The sequence below is a fragment of the Ananas comosus genome, linkage group 18 (assembly GCF_001540865.1).
Source record: "Ananas comosus cultivar F153 linkage group 18, ASM154086v1, whole genome shotgun sequence".
NCBI classification, from domain to species: domain Eukaryota; kingdom Viridiplantae; phylum Streptophyta; class Magnoliopsida; order Poales; family Bromeliaceae; genus Ananas; species Ananas comosus.
The window spans coordinates 10,731,462-10,753,205 of record NC_033638.1 but is presented as its reverse complement, the minus strand read 5'-3'; the positions used below and the strand labels follow the sequence as shown (position 1 = coordinate 10,753,205).

At 38.4% G+C, this 21,744-nt stretch overlaps 3 protein-coding genes across 7 annotated transcripts; 1 reads left to right on the top strand and 2 right to left on the bottom strand.

The window, feature by feature from the left end:
• On the top strand, window positions 335-7,297 carry LOC109724003 (serine/threonine-protein phosphatase PP1). 3 transcript variants are annotated; one of them, XM_020252583.1, is made up of 5 exons: window positions 340-747; window positions 3,412-3,495; window positions 3,709-3,971; window positions 4,070-4,296; window positions 6,856-7,297. In XM_020252583.1, exons 1-4 carry the CDS (start codon window positions 546-548, stop codon window positions 4,256-4,258), a joined length of 738 nt encoding a protein of 245 aa, XP_020108172.1. In that variant the 5' UTR covers window positions 340-545; the 3' UTR covers window positions 4,259-4,296; window positions 6,856-7,297. The 3 variants fall into 3 exon arrangements, with proteins under 3 accessions (XP_020108171.1, XP_020108170.1, XP_020108172.1); XM_020252582.1 differs by lacking the exon at window positions 6,856-7,297 and adding an exon at window positions 5,683-6,250 and having other exon boundaries at window positions 335-747; window positions 3,412-3,971; XM_020252581.1 differs by having other exon boundaries at window positions 339-747; window positions 3,412-3,971.
• Window positions 7,720-11,744, bottom strand: LOC109724475 (paramyosin). Its single transcript, XM_020253317.1, has 15 exons — window positions 11,589-11,744; window positions 11,360-11,444; window positions 11,231-11,268; window positions 10,990-11,079; window positions 10,870-10,923; window positions 10,664-10,741; window positions 10,511-10,579; window positions 10,282-10,434; window positions 10,057-10,183; window positions 9,868-9,908; window positions 9,538-9,627; window positions 9,350-9,454; window positions 8,608-8,781; window positions 8,259-8,368; window positions 7,720-8,172 (listed from the first exon to the last, which is right to left on the bottom strand). The coding sequence occupies exons 1-15, from the start codon at window positions 11,622-11,624 to the stop codon at window positions 8,097-8,099; spliced, it is 1,326 nt and encodes a 441-aa protein (XP_020108906.1). The 5' UTR covers window positions 11,625-11,744; the 3' UTR covers window positions 7,720-8,096.
• On the bottom strand, window positions 12,219-19,243 carry LOC109724253 (serine/threonine-protein kinase ATG1c-like). 3 transcript variants are annotated; one of them, XM_020253012.1, is made up of 13 exons: window positions 18,873-19,243; window positions 17,958-18,075; window positions 17,784-17,842; window positions 16,873-16,937; window positions 16,433-16,526; window positions 16,279-16,359; window positions 16,092-16,197; window positions 15,480-15,552; window positions 15,084-15,400; window positions 14,357-14,628; window positions 13,374-13,443; window positions 13,197-13,267; window positions 12,219-12,751 (listed from the first exon to the last, which is right to left on the bottom strand). In XM_020253012.1, exons 1-13 carry the CDS (start codon window positions 19,125-19,127, stop codon window positions 12,575-12,577), a joined length of 1,758 nt encoding a protein of 585 aa, XP_020108601.1. In that variant the 5' UTR covers window positions 19,128-19,243; the 3' UTR covers window positions 12,219-12,574. The 3 variants fall into 3 exon arrangements, with proteins under 3 accessions (XP_020108601.1, XP_020108602.1, XP_020108603.1); XM_020253013.1 differs by having other exon boundaries at window positions 15,084-15,397; XM_020253014.1 differs by lacking the exons at window positions 12,219-12,751; window positions 13,197-13,267; window positions 13,374-13,443 and adding an exon at window positions 13,450-13,932 and having other exon boundaries at window positions 14,284-14,628.

The window sequence follows — 21,744 nt, the reverse complement described above, 5'->3', positions numbered from 1 at the left end:
ATTTTAATAATTTATTTATATAATTCTGAGAATTAAATAAAAATTCTAATAATGCATTCTACGTGCGGAAAAAATTAATTTACCAAATATAAATTTAACCAAATTATTTTATAAATTATAAAATTTTAAAGAATTAATTTTTAAAAAAGTCCGATGGGGGAGGACGTATCGGAGCCTCCGCCGTTGAAGTTGCAGGCCCCGCTGTCGCACAATTATATCGTCCCTCTACCCCGTCCCCCGTCCCCCGTCCCCCTTCCTTATTCTCTTTTTATATATTCCGATAATATTTATACCTAATTCCCGTTATAATATATAATAATATAATATAATATATTAATTAATATATATGTTTATCTATTTGTTCCCCTGACCTCTCCGCTTTTTATCCCTTCTTTCTCCCCCAACTCGGAAATTAGGGCAGGGGAGAGGAGACGAGGGTTTCTCTCTTCTCTTCTCTTCTCTTCTCCTCTTCTCCTCTTCTCTTCTCTTCGTGCGGAGGAGGGCGTGGGTGTGGGAGAGCGATTCGAATTCGAATTTGATCGAGCATGGCGGGGCAAGGGGCGGCGGGGATGGATCCGGCGTTGCTGGACGACATCATACGGCGGCTGCTGGAGGTGAGGACGGCGAGGCCCGGGAAGCAGGTGCAGCTTTCCGAGGCGGAGATCCGCCAACTCTGCAACGTCTCCCGCGAGATCTTCCTCAGCCAGCCCAATCTCCTCGAGCTCGAAGCCCCCATCAAGATTTGCGGTCAGTCCCCCTTCTTCTTCGATCTCTTCAAAATCGCCCGCCTCTCGTTGTCGATGTCCATCCGGTTGCGTCCTCGAATCTTGGATTTCATCTGTTTTTTCGCTGTTCAAGGGAGAAAGATGATCCTTTTATGTGGCTGCATCTTCGATTTTGTTGTTGTTGTTGTTGTTGTTGTTGTTGTTATTGTTGTTGTTATTGTTTTGGATTTGATTGGTTAGTTGTGGGTTTTTTTTTTTTTTTGGTGGGGGGGCTCCATTCTTAGGGAAGGAGTGAGATAATCGATAGTTCGGAGAGGTTGACGAAGATTACATTCACTAGCTCAGGAATGGGAAAGTTAGGGTTTTTTACGAAAGAGGTTTCGGACGAGTTTGCGTAAAGTTTTCCTTTTGGAACATCGTGTTTTTCTAATGTTTGCTATTTATTTGGCTTATCACTTGCTTAATAGATCTTTGATACACTCAGCTGTGAAATTCTTGAGTTAATGGTTGGAAGAGTCTACACTTTACCCGCTTAAAATATGAGTAATGCGTTCCTAGACAAATATGGTACTTTGTTGTGGTAAGTCTTGGTAAAAATAGCTATTAGAGCTAACCATGTTTCCTGGATATAGCATTATTATCTAGTTTATCTAGAATTAGCTAAATGTGGCTAAGTCTACTTGTCATTGAATTAGTGGACTGAACTTGAATGCTATTCCTTCCCCCACATTTGTAATTATTAATTTTGCTATATCATTGGAGGTTAAATCTATTGAACTGCTGCTGAGATGTAGTCGACATATAAAAATAACTAATTTAACATCTGTAGTTGTCAAAAATGACTGAAGATTATGCCTTCTTACACGATGCTGCTCTCCACTGTCAGTATGTGCAAGCAACTTGACGGTGGATAGAGGTTTGTTAGCCATCTCTCTCTCTCTCTCTCTCTCTCTCTCTCTCTCTCTCTATGCATATCTAGTCTATATCCTTCCCAGATTAACAAACTCCTTACATGCTCCTCTCCTTGTTAGATGTAAACCTCCTCCTCCAGTCCTTTATTAGAAATGCTCCTTTCTCACATAGCTCTCTATTATGATGGCCCCCGCCACATTTACTCTACTGTGCAGAGGTGTCTTTTGATGTATTAAAAGAATAATAGTTGCCAAGAGAAGAGGCTGTATAACGAAAAAAGTGGAAATCATGAGAGGGAGGTCAGCCAACTGAGAATTGGCGAGAGGATTTGTTGAAATGTGAGTAGTCACGGGCGGTATAGCAGCCCTTGTTTTGTTGGTATGAAATTCAATGGGTATTTGGGACTATAACATATATTTCCATTGTCACCATTAAACTATTTCCTAACAATATTGAGTCGGATAGAGCCTCTTGGCCCTTGAGAACTAGAAAGTTCCAAGAAGAACAAACAAATTCTTGCAACTGTCAATCAACCTGAATTAGTCCTCCATAAACCATAAAGATGGAAAGTGAGGTTCTATCATGGCTTATTCTGTAAATTCTTTTTCACTCAATATGTGGTGTCAAAGTTACTCCTGTTTGTCAACAAAGTGCAATTTTTTGGTATATGGTTTTGTGTTAAATAGAGGGTGCCAGCTGATGTTAGAAACTTACAAAGTGGAAGAAATTTGCATGGATCTTTTGTTCTATCTTTAACATTCTTCTTTCTTTTGGATTTGTTTGGTTTTTTCCTTTTCTTCACTTGGTGACAGTGGTAGTCACCTTAAAACGGCTTTGGAAGGTTCTCTATTGTTGCAGAGTTTTGTAGGTCCCCGTGAACCGAGAGGTCATGAGACCACTTGTTCACCAAGGTCTTGATTTCTTAAACATATTTATTTTTGATTTTAGAGAGTACTCCTATTATGATATTATTAGCAATCCTGTTATGTGTCTATGACTCTTATCACATCCAGATTATATTCGATTCCAATACTTCCATTTCTTCTGAACTTGCCCTTTAAAAAGTTGCTTCTAAATGATTGTGGCATCTGGTGCTAAGTATAACTTTGTTCAAATGAATGCTGCATACAAACTATTGCAGTTGGTCTGGGCTCCAGATGTTAAAATGTAAGCTGATATGATATGCCTTCCTTGTTGGCCTGTAGCTGCAGCATCAGCTGCAGCTGTCCGCCATTAATCTTCATCTTTTTAGGAACAGTTCAGATAGGGTTCTACATGTTTGCACTCTGGTTGTCCTCATGGTTTATCAGAGCTGTTCAACACAGGTCAACTAAGGCCCACATAAATTGATTGTTGTGTAGTAGTTTTGTTGCTTTTTAATTATATGTTATGCTATAAGAGAAATACTGATGCTTTTCTTTTTCATCTAATGAGTTCCGCAGTCTGCAACTGTCCTTACCCTAAAGAATTCCCTATCCACTGGTTTGCTGTTGGGGTTAATTTGTAAAGAAGCTAAATCTGTTAAAATAGAATCGAATTTTGAGGTATTTGGCTATACTTCTTTTGCTCTGTGTTTGATGTTAGACATAAGAGGTTATTGCCTTGATTTGTTGTTTCCTTATAACCAACTGGTTGAATGTTTTAGTTCTGCGTGGACAAATAACTTACCACATAGCTTATTCTCAATCTTTAAGACAAATAACTTATCACATAGCTTATTCTCATTCTTTAAGATGATTACTTCTTGACTACGTGTTTTTATCTGAATTTTCAGGTGATATCCATGGACAGTACAGTGATCTTTTAAGGCTTTTCGAATATGGTGGTTTCCCTCCTGAAGCCAATTATTTATTCTTAGGTGATTATGTAGATCGAGGAAAGCAAAGCTTGGAAACAATATGCCTTCTTTTGGCATACAAAATCAAATACCCTGAAAACTTTTTTCTTCTGAGAGGAAATCATGAGTGTGCTTCTATAAACAGGATATATGGATTTTATGATGAATGCAAGCGTCGGTTTAATGTGAGGCTATGGAAAGTCTTTACTGACTGCTTTAACTGCCTCCCTGTAGCTGCTCTAATTGATGACAAGATATTGTGCATGCACGGTGGTCTTTCTCCTGACCTGACCAACTTGGATCAGATAAAAAACTTGACTCGACCAACTGATGTGCCAGATACTGGTTTACTGTGTGACTTACTTTGGTCTGATCCTGGTAAAGATATGCAAGGTTGGGGAATGAACGATAGAGGGGTTTCATACACATTTGGAGCAGACAAAGTTTCGGAATTCCTAGAAAGACTTGACCTAGATCTTATCTGTCGGGCTCACCAGGTCATAAACTTAAATATTTTCTGTTTACTATATTATGTTTTATTTTTTGTTTTTTTCTGGTTTGTGTATACATTTTGAGTTCCTCTCATGATTTCCAGGTTGTTGAGGATGGTTATGAATTCTTTGCCGACAGACAACTGGTTACCATATTCTCAGCCCCAAATTACTGTGGTGAATTTGATAATGCTGGTGCAATGATGAGCGTGGATGAAACCTTAATGTGCTCTTTTCAAATTCTCAAGCCTGCAGAGAAAAAATCCAAATTTATGATATCAACAAAAATCTGATAATTGAGAAAGTCCTTTTCACCTGTAATGTCTTTGAGGTTAGTTGCTACTGATCACATCACCCAACCCTGCTCATTTTTATTGCCAGTTGACCGTTGAAATGCGAGTAATTAGGCATAATGCTGTCTCATTGGTGTTAAAGCAATCTTGTATCATGGGATCTCTGCAGAAGCAGCTAAAGGAGGCATTTGCCTCATTGTCTTGGCTGTGGTTGTCAACTTATTATGCTTATTCCAGAAATAGACAGTTAGGAGAAATGGTTTCTCTTTCTGATATCAAAAGATCGATTCTCTTTCTAAAAGATTTTTGTCCCTATTTTTGGTAATATTTGTAAAGAAAAACATTTGGGTTCTGTCATGCATAACTGATAAAATTTTGGAGAAGCTTGCGTCTAGTGGGTTTTCATTCTTTTTTTAATAAGAACAACTAAAGATGCTGAAATAACTCTAATTTCCATATACAGTATTAAAAGTCCAATTGTGACAGTTGACAGATTGGAAGGTTTTAAATGATTAAGGATGTCCTTTTAAGCCCAAATTGTTATATTTTTACATAGATTTTCCCTATGTTTCTTCTACTACATATCTGCTTAATTTCTTTCATTTTTTTCATCTCTCTCTTCTTTGCAGGATCCAGTTGACTCCATTTCACTGTTTAATTTCTTTTGCTACTCTATCCTTTTCCGAGCATGCCTTTCGTAAGCAAACTATGAAAGTCTTAGCTAATCAGCTTTAACCATGTTATATTGAGCGTCTCTTTAGTGCCCTTCTGCTCACCTACCTAGATTACTTTGTTTTATATCTTGCGGCATTTACATATCTACTTATACGTGATGTATGGTTTCAACGGAACATCCTGCACTTTCTCCTTAATAACCCACTCCAACCTCGAGTGTTCTCTTTTTATGCTACCTTTTCTTGTAAAATCACTTATTCATCTCAATAACCATATCTTCGGTAGTCTTTATAAGTATGTTATAATAGCCCAGTTGTTCAACCCTATAAAGCAAGCAGACTGTATGGCCTTCCTTTGCCTTCAAGTATGGGAGCTATGTGCCTATCGCATTAAGTGTTGCAAAAAGTGACCGTGGTATTTGCTAAGTCGACCAACATGATCGAAGCAGACTGTAGCCATTATGCTATAACATGTAAATCTGTATTTATGATTGTAGTCTTATTGTGGGGGACATGGCAGTTGCTATGTAGGGGGTTAAAACAGAACACTTCTTAGCACTATGTAAAACAGGTTTTGAGTCCATCTTTTCTAGCGAGTTTGATCTGATCAGCTTTTGTTAGTGCTAGAAGTTGTAAACCTATGGGCATCATTCCTTGCAACCAAGATGCACAAACTCTATCGTCATACTTGAACAACACCATGCTTAGACTGCAATACCTTCCTTGGCTGACACAATTTGGCCTCTCCAGATCAACAGTGTACAAAACAAGGTTAGAAAAGGAGAAGAAACTTAACTTGCAAACTGGGGATCAGCAGCATTATTATTGGTTTTAGCGACTTCTGGTGATTGTCCTTAAGCCCTGGTGCCGGAGACTGCTAACGATGGAGCTGCTTCATCTGGAGATGGATGTTGTTGCCTCTTGTAGGGTTTGTATATCTTGGTTGCAAGCAGTAAGGTTTAGAGTTCCAGGGTTTGTATTGCTTGTGAAAGCATAATAACATGTTAGAAAAAACGAACTTGAAACATTTTGGTCTGTTGGCGAAAGCTACCGCACTTTAAACAATATTCTGCTCCACTTCTGCTATGGCTTAGTTTTGCTTTGCCTTTTCTTCTTCTTCTTCTCCTTCTTCTTCTTCTTCAATTGCCGTGGTTATAGGATCCAGAATCTGTTATTGGATTCGTATGTCCCGCATTAGATGTTGGACCGGAATGAGCTTAAGCACATTGCTCATTCTAATGCTACTCAGTAAACGGGGCACTACCTCATGTAACTGTTATCTGTTCATTTTTTATTTCAATATCCGGTGTAGCCTTTATTTGTCTTGGAGACTTCCCTCCTAGCTATATTTCTTTGTGGCATCAATTAGTCAAGGTTTCTTCTTTATTCTAGAATCCAGTATAGGATATTAATTCTATCAGTAGTACTTTGTCTACCAAGGTGATTAGGAACTCTTCGCTCATGTTGACTCAGTTGATGAGTTTCCATCATGATCAAGAGAAAAAGAAAGTCATTGATAAAGGCTGAAGCCATACCATATGATTGTCATTCTTGAATTTTTAATGTAATGTTTTTCATAGCAAATGATCCTAGATCTTACTTTGGCTGTAAATATCATAGAGAATGATCCTTGCCTGAGGGCTTACGTAGAATGTTTATGCGAGTACATTGCCATTAGAATTCATAATTTGTGCGTAATATACTATGAACTTTTCAGCAGTAATTGATGCCATCTTATGAGCACTCGCCAAATCTTCTGCAAGCATTTATAAGACCGCACTAACCTTTTTTTATGTATTATTTATTTATTTATTTTTTCCAACGTTTGCTGTTCTTTATTTTCTTTTTAAGTTCACATTAGCAATTCTTGTAGTAATTTGAACATCTATTTTGCTAATCCTGTGTCTATCTGGTGTATTTAAGGCTCTTACCAACAATACACGTGATGGCTGCAAGGTGCAAGCTTCTTGATCCTTGGGAGGAGGAGAGCACTCGAGAAGCCAAATAATTTGCAACATCCTCTCTGGAGGTTGCTCCATATGGGTAGTTCAAGATATTTTTATGTCTTTGTGTGTGAGATGGTGCTGCAGTTGTACATACATTAATCACGAAAGGCTTTAGAAGCCTATTTGGTTGACTTGGATTTTCTCCTTGGTCGGGAAAAAGTTTCTGATCGCAAAGAAGTTTTAGAAGTCTTAATATTTGAAAGTGCATGTATCATTTGATACAAAATGATGGTTTGAAGAGAAACTCTTATTATCTCTATTATTTGAAAGCTTAGAAATGTTAAAAATGACTTTTTAATGCATTTTGGCATGTCTCGTGTAATACGGCTTGAAGCAGCTGAATTTGGAGGCTTATAATAGGGTTGTGTATGATGAATCTTTCGTCATGACGGTTTGTCAACGAAGTGCCTTGCAGTTGCTTTTGGTATGACTGGCAAAATTTATATTTGTATTTTTCCAGCTGCTTCCTACTGAAGCGAGAAACAAAAACTTCAATGCTTTTTTGGTTATGCGTGATATATGGGTTTTTCTAGTAGTCAAAGCTTTTTCAATCGCAGGGCCAAACAAACGAAAGGTAGCAGAAGCCATAGAGCAGTAAGATAAACTATGAGAAGCATGGCTAATTCACACTCTGTTGTGCTTGCTATGATTTTTCAGCACTATCGGATGAACTCTGCTAGCTGAAAGAGGGTTGCTATGCATGTAAACCCTCACGCATTTTTGCCTTCGTCCGCACAAAATTCGTTTTGAATAAAAATTGATCTTTAGTGCAGAACACAAAGATAAGAACTATGACTCTTAAAGATAAAACATCATCCGGTAAAAATAATTTCTGCTACAAAGAATCATCCTATAAAAAACAGCTCCAGTGCTATATTTCTTTCAATTACACGACTGATCAACAACAATTGGTCCAAACCTGGAACCTAAATTTACCAAACTACTTAGTCCAGAAGGAGGAAACAGCTGCAGTTTTTCACAATGGAAACCACCCCTCAGTATCACCACAGCTTATGCGCAGCCCTCTGAATTAAGAACCTCCGGTGCTATAGATGACGGATGCTTGTAGCCCGGAAGAGATGGAGGAGCAATCTAAGTTATACGTAGAGAATTGATGCTGAAAGCAGATGATGAACTATAGCCACACCGCAGCTATTATCAGCTGAGCGTGTTATAAGTTTCTTGCTTCATTTTCATTAGGCTATTCTCTATATCTTTCAGTACGGGTCTATAGCTGAAAAAACAAAGAATAGAATTTAGTTTCTCTAGAAATTTAAAACAGTCAAAAAGGCCAGAATTGGATAGTAAGTAGGTTATTACAGGCGCGCCAGATTGTTGTGCGACTGGATGGCACGTCTCAGTTCAGCTGAAAGCTTCATAACTTCTGCTGCTAGGCCCTCCGATCTACTTTGTTCTTTAACAAGTTGATCCTAGATAATTGGAAAAAAAAAGTCATATCTACTTAAAAGTGACCTTGTCATTTAGTTGCCTATAGATGAAAAGGAACGTCTAGCTTTATTATTTTCAAGCATTCCAAGATCTGAGGTAGGCCAAATTTCATCTAAATCAGCTTGAAAGACTTACCTTGAGCAGTAGAATTTTTTTTTTTTTTTAAATTTGAAGATCTAAAGCCAGCGAAATTTTACCTCAATCAACCTCAAAGACTTACCTTGAGCAGTAGATTTTCAGTGACCAATTCTGGTGGGTCGGACATGCTTCCGTTCTCAGCCTGAACATGTGACTGGATATTGGGAGTTTCTGCTTGCAATAAATTGCCTTGTTCTGATCTCAGTTGATCTAACAGACCTCGGAGCTCTTCATTCTGCTTCAGACATTCCTTAACCTGTAATTCTTAATGTCAATGTAATAGATACAGAAATAGGTTTGATAAAATAGCCACTTAAAATGCCTAGATTGGTCTCATGTTGGTGCTGTAGGAACCCAGTTGCCTAGGTTTGTGCACAGTATATGCTTTTGAAGCAATCATACATACTATTATAACCTTTTCTTCAGTGAAGGTGAAAATCAATATTGCATCAGTGATTGTTATAATACCACTGTTTCACAGGAAATTTAAAGGAAATTTGTTTAACTCTCTCATGATTAATTGACAAAAATTATGATCATTATCAAGACCATCTCTGCTAATTTAATGCATATATAGCAAGATATGCATTGGTTTCATTGGGGACGATGAGGAAGTTTACAGAGCTGTCTTAAATGATAATAACAGCAAGCCTTGATAGTAATCAAAGTAATTATCTAACCATACTCATCATCATTAATGGGAGAAACAAAATTTCACAGTATTGGTGTGCATTCGATTAAGTAGGTGCGGAAGAAAATCACAATAATGGTGGCATAAGTCGACCAAAACTAGATGCCTACTAAAAAGAGACTCATTCATATACCTGGTTTTCCCACTGTATAGCAACCGCCATGGCATCTTGACAAGAAGTAGACAAACTCGAGTTCTCCTCAAACAGTCTTTCGATCTCGGACGATTGTGAGTCAATCTTCCAAAATATCATATAGACACTTACTAAAATAAAAGAGTTTCACGTTACTGGAAAAAAAAAAAAGGAAAAACAAATTGTACCTCCATTAGCAGCTTTTGTCGACTACCCTCAAGTCTCTCAACCATAACAGCCATATCATGCAATTGTTTCTCAAGTTTCTCTTTATCTTGCTTCAAAGCAACATGTAATGTAATAGTGAGAACAACAGAAACTGAAGAATGTAAAATACAAGAATGCCTGGGGCAATAAAATTAATATGCAATGTTTCTACTTGTTTTTTCTTTTCATAGAAAATATTTTGTAAGTCGAAATCCAAAGCGTGAAAACAAGATATTTTGATCTGTTCAAATTCTCCACAAGTTCGACTATAATAATGAAACAAAAATCCAACTCCAAAATTTGAGCCTTACCATTGAAAATGCCTTGCGAGCTGCATTATCAGAAGATTCTTCTGCATAGTAAAAAGGAACAAGACAGTGAAACTGATGATCTGGATGACTTTACATAAAAGCCAATTCAAGATTATAATTAACCTCATCTTTATGCTTACTTTCTTATCGATCCCCTATCTGACGTTACAAACCTATGTAAGTTTATACCTGCGGCTTTTTTGGCTAATGCTGCAAGTCTATCTTCCAGCTGTTGTTTTTCATCCATTAGAGAAGAAAGCCGGAGCTGCTCTTCTGCAAGCTTATGTTGGTCTTGTTGTCTCAGCAGTGACTCTTGCTGTATTAGGCAACCATATAAAACAAGCAGAATGTAAGAATGTACAACAGCAGTGCGAAGCAACCTGGGTAGCAAGGGGCTAACTCACATGTATATACCTCTAACTTAATTTGTAAATCCATTATTTCCTTTTCCAGGGAAAGAGTATGCTCATTCGGGTTCCCTAATGGGATGTTACTATAAGAATTAACCGTTACTTGCTGCTGCATCATATTCAATTCTGCTCTCAAGGCTGCAGCGTCCTCTTCAGCCTGTTGAAAATATATTAATAATGTCAGAAATGTGAAATGATATCTAGCTGAAAAAGTATCCCGATGGAAAACAAACTCTGTACTGCTCCTCTTCCGCCTCCTTCAACCGTTTCTTAGTGGTCCGAAGTTGCGACAAAGCATCCTCCTGTTCAGAACAAGTAAAAACAATTAAGACCGTAGTGTTTGTCGACAAAGGATAATCGCAAGATACAGATGAAATATCTGGCACCTTTGCGACTATTGCTGCATCCTTCTCTATCGAAAGGTCCTTCAAGGCTTTTCTCAAGGAGGGCAAACTATTTTGTTCCTGAGATTCACAGAACAAAAGTACAATATATATAAACACGATAAGACATCAGTAAGCTGAAGGACATTCTGCTAACGCAGTCCAACTACGCAGAACAAAACTAATGTCAAGGAATCCTGTCTAATTACCAGATCATTCAAACGCTTCGTCAGCGAGTCCTTCTCGACTTCCTTTTCCTCGAGCTGGAAACAAGCCGCATGAGTTTCCGTCTCTTATATAAAAGTGCATACGTATATTGAATATAGTACCTTCGACACTAATTTCTGGTTTTCCTTTTCTAATTCAGCATTTCTACTCTCAAGCTCTTTGACTCGAGCTAGCAACGCATGAGAATCTCTCTGCACACGAAATTTACAGAGTCACTCATTGTTAACTCAAATCTTCGATTGAGAACTAATTTTCTGATGGGCCACAAATTGATCTAAAACTGTGTTTAGGAAACAAAGCATATGGATAGATTCAGGCGTGAAGAAATTCGAAACTTCGAACCTCGGCCGGTGTGAATTCGCTCTCCAATTTGTGATTCCCTGAAAAAGGCAACAAAATCCCCCGATTCGTAAGACGATTCATATGCGTTCGCCATGGACGAAAAACAGAGAAGAGAGAGAGAGCGCACACCGGAATGATTGGAGGATTCGAGATCGGATCCGGAGGACGCTTTGTGCAATCTCTCGGCGGCTCTCTTTTGGCGAATTTCTTCCAACTGTGGTGGAAATTGGGGGAAAAGGAGGAACGCAAAAAAAAAAGAAAAAAGAAAAATGGGGAGAGGGATGAGAAAATAAGCACGCGATTCGGTGTTCCAATTGTTGTTGGAGAAAAAGAGAAGAGAGAGAGCGGGGGTGATTACCGTACGCCGGCCCCGGGATGCGTGGTGAGTGTCCATGGCCGTGGGGAGGGGAGGGGAGAGGAGGAGAGGAGAGGAGAAGAGACGCTGCGGTACTTCCACCGGAACACGAAGGAGGCCCAGACGCGGTCGCGGACTTGTAATGCTCGACCTGGCCCACTGGGCCGGGCCATAAAAACACTAGTAATAAACAACAGAGTAAATGTCGTTTTTAATGAGTGGCATGGGGGACTATTATTGGCTACTGTGGAATTTTCACGTTGGTTTGTAAAGCTTCACGTTTGAAATGTTAATCGGAAACGGATTATTTAAGTCTAGCCGTTTCGTGGATACAAGCAATCTTGAGGCGTTGAACCGGATTTTTTATTTTATTTTTATTTTTTAAAAGAATATTAGTATGCTCCTGCTTCGTTTAAAAAAATATATATAAATTAAACTAAAAATATAAAATAACTGGTCTTTAAATTTAAAACTTTCTATGCCAACTATCCAACTTTTTACCACTTGATCGCCAGTGTGCGCTTTGGAAATGTGGAGCCCAACTTTTTGCCACTTGATCGCCAGTGTGCGCTTTGGAAATGTGGAGCCCAGAAGAGATTAAAAATCACATAAAGAAATTAAAATAGGATACCATTTTGAATCAATTTTTTTTTTTAACACAAACAATCTCGATTTACACAGAAATCTTTTTCTTTCGGCCAAGTGGATATGTTTAGATTGCCTCCTCGAGCAATAATGGTGATACTGTACAACTCTACTATTATTAGATAAAATCATGCCCTATTATGAACAATCTAAAAGGCACTATACCATAGCTATATCACATGCTAAACCAACGGTGATCAAAAAAGAAGAAAACACACCCAAAAAAAAAAAAAAAAAAACTGTACAAATTGATGGATGGGGCTAATGTAATTGCAGTACAGGTTCTACAGGTTGCGGGGCAATTGGGGAGCATCAGTTTTGGACCTCTCGGACTTGAACTGCAATCACTTAATGTTAAGCGTATCAATGTAGGACCAGAGTCGGCGACGAAGTGAACTTGTCAGGGTCAATGGCGGCTTGAGAGCGAGAGAGGGCGCTTCCACCAATAGGAAATGCAACAAATCCACTGCTTTTGAATACCGGTTCGTAGCTCTCTCTTCATTTCCCATCATCTCATCAACCTGTTTTATTCTTCATTAGTAACTTCGTTCTATTTAAGATGAACAATGAAAGCTAACCGTCCATGAACCAAAAATAATAATAATAAAAAACAACAGAAACCAGCAAGCAAAGAGCCCATGATTTATTCAAATACTTTCTAATCATGATTTGGTGTTCTTTGGAAAAACAAAAATAAGGTTAGTGACATGGCGCTTTTTATTTTTTGATGATTAGACTACAAGGACTAAATAATTATGAAGAACAAATTTTAAGGATCAAATCGCTATGATAGAAACTACAAGGCCAAAGTTGAAATCCAGGTCAAAACTTCAAGGGGCCGAACTTTGAACTGTCCCTCTGCACCACCCCAACCCCCCACCCCCAACCCAAATACTCCTCCAAAAGGGAATAGGAAAACTAACGATAACAAATCTGTAACATGCGAAAAGATGGTATGTTACTCACAGCACCAAGTCTGCCTGACGTAAGCGCAGACAGAGATATTATCTCAATCCCATCCGGCATATCAGTAGCCTCTGCATGTTCATTTTTTATGTCAGAATAGGATAGAAATAAACAACATTGGCATAGGATAGAAAGAAACTATGTTGATAACTAGAAACAATAAGAGCATATATATACCAGCTATATGCACAAATTCTGAAGCAAGCTCTTCAGCACGCCCAACTTCATGAATGAACTCTCTTTCAATCTGCAAGAATACGACATCAGGAATTTGAGAGTTCACAAAGGAACGGGAAGCATCCCTATCTTCTTTTTGTCTTTTCTGAGGCCCCATAAGTGTGGCAAATGTACATTACTGGCTTCCAAATTGCAAGTATTATTAGCTGAACATCCAATGCTTCCAATTTTCTACCATTTTCAATCTCAGAGTGAAAATTGACATTTGATACCACCCCCGAAAAAGAACAGATGGAAAAGAAAGTTGACAAAAATTTTAAGGGTTTTTTTTTTTTTTTTGAAAAAGAAGTATCAATTTTAGACTATAAGAACACTCAAGGACACCAATGATAGAAAACAGAAATAAAGAATTCATAGGTAAGGGCTCTGGTTGTACAGGCAGATTACTGACTCGGAGAATCCAAGTAGCATGAGAAAAAGATGAGAACATAGGAATCGCTTGTTAATGTTTAAAAGGAAACTCCAAGCAACCAACAATCAAACATATCGAAGTTTGTATCAAGGTTTTAAGTACCCGTCGGCACGGACCGTATCCACCGTGCCGTACCGTGCCAACAAAATACCGGCACGATACAGACCCCGTGCCGATGGCACAGCTCAAAACCCTCAATTCTTTAAATTAATAAGTAATTTTCTCAATAAAGTTCAAAAGATATGATAAAAAGACATAAAAAATAGTTAGAATATTTTGTTGCTACAGAAAATAAATATTTCATGCTATTATGTGTCGGCACATAAGAATTTTTTTGACCGGCACGCATCGGCACGGCTTGGTACGCACCGTGCCGTACCGTGCCGGCAAGTTTCCGGCACGGTCCCGTGCCACGGCACTTAAATCCTTGGTTTGTATAGTGCGAGAACACATCCAAAAAATCACGAACAACAAAGGAAAAGCCAGCTTTGAAAACCGTCATACTATTTACCTCTTCTTTGACAACCTCATTTACGGCAGACGCACAATGCTGCAAGGTTCCAACCCTAAATATGCACTCCTTTTCTGTCACTATAGGTGAATCCCTTGATACACCTTCTATTGAAAGCACACTAACATCTCTGGATGCTTTCCTTGAGTTTTCTGATTTGTATGGAGAATCACCTAGCAGAGAGGCACCTGATGAAGATGTCTGTCGAGGTAGCATAGTCACAACAACAAAATCCTCATCTACACGCTCCAACCAATCAATGGCCATACCATCTACATATAAGAAAAGAAAAGAAAATCAGTTCCAGTCGTGCAAAAGTGTATGGATAGTCCCTGCACCACATTGATATTGTGACTTGGTCCCTGAACTTTTCACCAAAGCACTTAATCCCTAAACTTTCTCCCATTGTGCCATTCCACCCTTGATCTTCGGAAAAAAAAAAAAAATCTCCTGTGAAATAACCATTTCACACCAACTCTTGTGAAATGACTCTCATTGTTTTAGTATATCTGAAATGGGATTAAGAAGGTAAATTTGCAGGAGGAAGTCAACTTCTGTCAGATTTGTTTTATAGTAGCCAGGAATGGAATATATGAGAAAATTCACAAACTGAATAGTTTAAGTGAAACGTTTAGGAATTAAGTTGCAACTATGGGATAGGACAGGAACCATCCATTCGTTTGAACAAAAAACTATTTATAAAAGATAAAAAGGATGAATGTGATACCTTTTGGAGTTGTATACTCCTTCCCTTTACTTCTGTCCAGAGAATCAAGTGGGTGGCTTGTAGCTTCCGGTCTACAGACATTAGAACTGTGCATAGAACGAAGACCCGTCTTTTTCAATAAGCTACTTGCCGGAGTTAAATGTAATTTGGTAGAGTGAATCCCATAGGAAGGCCTTGGGGTGCCTCCTCGTCGTTGCATGGAATCATTATCTAACAAGCAAGTTGTCGTATCTTTATGAGAACTGTGTCCTATTGACCTCATCGGACTGCAATCAACCAAAGTAAGGCCATCTTTTGTGCTGGTAGATACTTGACTGCTACTTGTATATACAAGATTAAAATATTAGCATTTTGGAAAGTTGTGCAGGGTAGGCTGGAATAACATATGACTTTAACCTTATATCTCCATCTGACTTGTTTACTGACAGAAATTTGTGGTTTGCAAATTCTTCAACCATAAGGCGTTCCACTAGAAGCATTAGACGGGTTAGAAACATCAAAGAAAAATAAGAATTCGCATCTTCAAAGAATAACTAATACATATGAAAGGTAAGGAACATAAGAAGGTTTTCCTACTATAACATGAGTTCTCAGAAAGTTTGATACCATTTTTGTTGAGAAAAGTGGCATAATAAAGTCAGAACAATATGAACGCAAAATATTAGCAAGAGAAAAGAAAAGGATAACACTTGAAATATAATTCCTAACACATATTTAAAACTGCTTAAGAATACAATGAAAAAATAAGTCCAATTGATTTCTCTTGTTAACTTCAAAAGCTTGATTTTTTATGCAACCCTTCAAACCACCAGTATCATACCATGCATAACAACCTAAATCAACAATGAAGAACTATTTATTAGCCACTACAATCCCATTCTGCAACTCACTGTCTATGCTCTGCCATACTTGTGGCCTGAAGCTACCAATGAGTTAAGGCATATAAAAATTAAGTGCTAGAAGGATAAAAAAACACAAACATATAGCTAAATATACAAAAATCCATGCCTGGATTGCGTCGTAATAACTTCTTGCATAAGTCGATGCAGTCGTTGCTAAGATTGTTATCACGAGGGAAAGGTAGCTCATTTGACTTAACAATATTCTGCAGCAACTGATGAATAGAAAAGCTCATTCAATCGGCAATAAGGTAAGAGAAGAGTTTGATAGGAAGAAATAATTAACTGGGAAAAACCTGTATCTGATTGCTTCCATTAAATGGGGCTTGCCCAGTTACGAGTTGAAATAGTATGATACCAACACTCCAGAGATCTGCCTGTTCCATCAGGATAAGGAGTGAAAAAAATGCAGGTCGGACAATCTTATTTGATAAGAGATGGGTCTGTCACCTTTGCATCATACTTTTGAACTTGCATCACTTCTGGAGCCATATAAAGTGGTGTACCACATAGTGTTTCAGCAAGACCACATGGCTGTAGAGATCTGCTTGGGAAAGTAACTCAATATAGAAAAAAACAACCACGTGAGTAAACACAGAGAAATGCCAGTATTCTACATAAATTGAAAGAAACAGACACCCTTTTATAAAAAGGGGGGAAAAGAAACAGAGGAAATGGAAAGAAATCTGGTAATATTTTCTAGAAAAGTAACACTTCAAAACACAGGTAAATCACAGGTAATGCAGTTAAAAATCAGCATTAGATGGAACATCAGTAAGTATTCATATTCCCATTGATCAACAAATAGAAAAGGTCAATAAACTTTTCGATGTTACAAGTGAAAACAATATAGTGTGAGTTAGAATTGCAAATAGAATAAGATAACTCACCTTGCAAAACCAAAGTCCGCGATCTTCAATACAGGTTTTTCCTCCTTTGTCAAGAGAAGAAGATTCTGTTGAACACAATCATCAACTTATGAATAATCGAAATACCAAATGAAATAGAAATGCTGGTACTTGATATCAAGATTCTTTGAAAACCTGAAATCAACTTAATAATATCTGAGATTAGCTATAATGAATTGAAAATATAAAAAAGAAAGCAGCAAACCAGCAATCAAACAAAATGCATAACATAGTTGAATTAATACAAATATTTGTAGCATAAAAGCATTGTATTAACACTTAGACCAATAACTCCAAAAAGGTTAGACTTGGATATGTATTTTGTCATATAAATATATTCATAGCTCCTTGAAGTTAGAGATCAATCTTGATATGAATGTTATCAAAAGATTTAAGCTTTTAGACTTAGACACATCTAAGATCCTACCAAAAAAATTGGATATAAAAACTGAATTAGTTCACACAATTGAGGCAATAATGTTAGAACTCGAATTACTTTGACTTAAATAGTCTTAAGTGGAGAGAAAATACTCCAAAGGATACCTATTTAGAAATCCAGCGGCATTCCCTAATTCCAAAATATCAAATTCTAGCATATTCTCAGGGTTATTATAGGGAAAGGCTAATGCTTGCATCTGCTTTTAGGCAGGAAACTTTCAGCTTGGTTCAATGCCATAGATCACGATACAAACTTTAGTTTCCTCGTTTCAAAATAAGAGCTGGATACAGATGGGTTAGAACAAGGTATGGAGTGTTATTTATAAGATGTACCTATAGCTTGATTTGGGAAAGCAGAGACTAGCCATATAGATTAAAAAGCTGAAAGTACTTAGTCATCATTACACTAACAAGGAAAAGTAGTCATTCATCATTAGAATAACAAGGAAACAAACCTGCGGCTTTAAATCTCGATGAACCACATTGTGTTTACAAAGCACCTGTAGACCAGATGCTGTAACAGAATAAATTATTATGGATATTTAGAGATATCGCAAGAACATATTAGAGACCATGCTAATATAACTACAAAGGCCTTGTCTCAGTACATAAAACCAAACTACAAGTACCTAGCTGTTGCAAAAAATGCTTGGCAATTGCTTCTGAAACTCTTCCATGACGCTGCATGTACATCGATAGATCACCGCCACGGCAGTATTCCAATACAAGATATATCCTCTCACCAATCTAGAGTAACAAGGGAAAAGAAGACTAGATTTCATACCCAAAACGAAAATAGATAATTATACGGCAAGATATCTATTTCTTTCCTTATGTTAGTTTATGTATTAGTAGTTCCTAACTATAGAGGGGAAGGCCAAGCTCATATTTCATACAGTATGCACTGCATAGCAAATGTCCAACAACAAGAGGGCCATTGTAGCAATTCTATAACTAACAATATTGATTTATCAGATTTATGTTTATTCTATTAAAGTAAGTTAGAGCTATTTTATTCATTACAAACACATAAACTAAAATCACACCGTCAGCAAATTAGATAATTTAAGCCTCACACGCAAAGGCTACAGCAAACGAATAGCGGTGAACCAATATTCGTATTGATATACCATGTTCTTCCTGTAATTCTGATATAAATACAGAAATCATTACCGATGTATTAAGACATGAAGAAATGTATCAGAAAAGCCCTTAGCGACAAAAATAGAGGGGCAACAGGGCATTGGATAACAGGTCCCTGCAGTAGTTTCACTAATCTGTGTTATATTAAACAACACATAGATAATTTAAATATTTGTTAGTACAAAATGTTGAGGCAAGTTCACTAAAATCATTCACTTTTCTAGGAAATCTAGGTCCTCGCGTTCGACTCCATCACAAACCTCGCTAGAACACATCAGTTAGTAAATGTAGAGATGATCTACGTTAACTACGTGCGCATAAGGTAAACAAGCATCGAAATAACGTAAAAAGATCCGAGGAAGCCGAAAGAAGCGAAATTAAAGATCGAAAGTCGAAAAAACCTGGAAGAAATCGCGGAGGGCGATGATGTTGGGGTGCTTGATGCGCTTGAGGATGAAGACCTCGGTGAGGAGTCTCTCCTTGAGCTTATCGCTCAGGCGATCGACGACGATCTCCTTCACGGCGACCTCCGTCCCCCGCATGCGGTGCCGCGCCAACCAGACCACTGAGAACATCCCCGAACCGATCTGGGGTCCGATTAAGTAATTCCCCACCACGCGAACCCCTCTCCTGGACGCCGCCATAGGATTCGCCATGGCAGAAACCCTATCGGCGGAGGAGGAGGAAGAAGATGACAACCGTACGGACAGGTTGGGGACGAAAGAAATATGCAGCTTCGCGGGGACCGACGTGGTTTTAGTTGCACGCAAACTCTCTCTATAAAATCCCGATTATAAATAAGGGATAGGCCGATTTGCATAAAAAATTCACTAGTTTTTGACTTTTACAAAAAATGGGTCACATTTTTTATTTTTACAATTCAACTCGATTTTTTAAACAAATTGATCAAAATATTCTTATATTTTTTCTCTTTTCTTTTTTTTTTTTTTTTATCTCTCGTTTCTTTTTTCTTTCCCTTCCAAGAATGTGGAGGCGGAGGCGGAGGCGGAGCGGAGGCCGCGCCGCTCGCGTTTTTTGTCCGACGCGTCCTCTCTTCTCGCTCGGACCCCGCTGAGACTGCTGCGACTTTTTTTTTCTCCCTCCGACCCTCCTCCACTGCCTCCGACGACGACGCTTATATCATCTCTTTCGGCCTTCTCGCCTTTCTTCTCCCTCATCTTTCGCTTCCTCCGCCGCTCGATGACGACGCCTCTTCACCGACATCGGCGCCCCGGAGGTCGTTGCGCCGTCGCAACCTTAGAGGGGGGGGGGGGCAGAGTAGGGAATTCGCGGTACAATAGGGGAATTTGTCGCCATCGCGTACGAAGTCGTTCACATGATGCTTACATAGGAAGTAGATCTGCTCTCGTGTCTCGCTGTAAGAGATGGGGAGTCTCGGTTCAAGGAAGAAGCCCATGGGGCGTGCTTCGCTTAGATGCCGAATAGATCGTCGCCTCGACAATCACCTGAATATGGAAACATGACAACAAAACAAATTGTTAGAAGAAAATGATATTGGATTAACATCCTAAGATAACATCAATGCATATAAATCTTGGATAATTCAATTGCCAAACACACTTTTGCCTCATTAATGTTATCAAGTGAAGACTTACTATTGACCAATCACCACAATTTTCTAAGAGTTCGATTACTTCTTTGCCATACACGAATTTTGCATAGATTTACATCAAAGATTTGAGTCAACTTTTTTAGACTGGTTCTCTACCGTAGCAGTGAAGAAGGAATCTTCTAATATATGACTACACTGGAGATCTGAATATACCATTTATGAGCGGGATTCATAGTAGATGTTTCTACACTATAACTGAGTCATCAACTGGTATCTTAGCATCAGATTATAGAATTTGAGATACTCTAAAATCGACCCAATAGACCCTTTATCTTCATGATTTAGTTCAAATACTTTCAATCAATATCAATTAAATTTTTATTATTTGAGCAACAGCAAAGGGTCAGAATTCTACTGATTTATACAATATCTAATGGTCTCCAAGGCAGGGAAAACTTGTCGGGCGTAGTCAGGTTTGACGGAGTGAGGGGTACGGGTGTTATAGACCAGAAATTTATAACAAATATCTCATTAGAAGAGAAAAAGTAAAAAAAAATAAGTATGTATATATAACGAATGAAAGAATTGCATGTGAATCAGACATCTTAACAATAAGTATTTAATCCCATCTATCTTCTATTACATAAAATTTGTACGTCGTTTTAAATATATGTATTAAACTAATGTACTATCCTTGAATATATAAAATTACACTCTTTGGAATGTTATTTACACTTTAAGGGTAACGTTGCGCTATTTGCACTATGTTCGAAAAAATTTGCACCATTTCTTTTTCTTTTCTTTTTCTCTTTCTCTTCTTTTTCTTCTTCCACTGCTGCCTCCCGCCCGGCCCTCGAAGGCGCTGTGGGGGCTATCGCCGAGCTCGAGGAGGCTCCTGACAACGGGAGGCAGCAGCGGAAGAAGAAGAAGAAGAAGAGTAAGAGAAAAAGAAAAAAAAAGAAATGGTGCAAAATTCTCCTAAATAGTGCAATNACGTTAGCCTTAAGAGTGTAAAATTCATTTCAAAATGGTATAATTTCTATATCAAATAATACAATTTTCATTAAAATATTGTAAATTTGCTTTAAAATAGTGTAATCTTATTTTAACAGTGCAATTTCATCTTCTTCCTTCTTATATAATTTTTTGTCTTTATTTTTTTCTTCTTCTTCTTCTATAATTTTTTTTTGTCACGCCTCTCCGCCAACGGCCACGGCGTCGGCGACGATGCCGCTACAGACCCCCCACTCCGAGGTTGCGGCGCCGCAGCAACCTCCGCGGCACCAATGTCGGTGAAGAGGCGTCGTCGTCGGAGGCAGCGAAGGAGGCAAAAAATGAGGGAGAGGGAAAGGGGGGGAAGAGCGAGAGAGGGTGAGATAGACGTCGTCGGAGGAGGCGGTGGAGGAGGATCGGAGAGGGGGAAAAAAAAAAGTTGTAGCACGGCCTCGGCGGGGTCGGAGGCGAGGAAGGCGGGGGATGCGCGGACGAGGGTAAGGATGTGCCGGATAAAACCAAAACGGGCCGCCTCCGCCTCCACCTCCGCCTCCGCCGCTCTCTGGAAAGAGAAAGAAAAAAAGAACGAGAAAAAAAAGAGGAAAGAGAAAAAGGTAAAAAAGTATTTTGGCTAGTTTGCTGAAAAATCAGACCGAATTTGAAAAAACGCAAAATTTGACCCACTTTTGCAAAAGCTCAAAACTAGT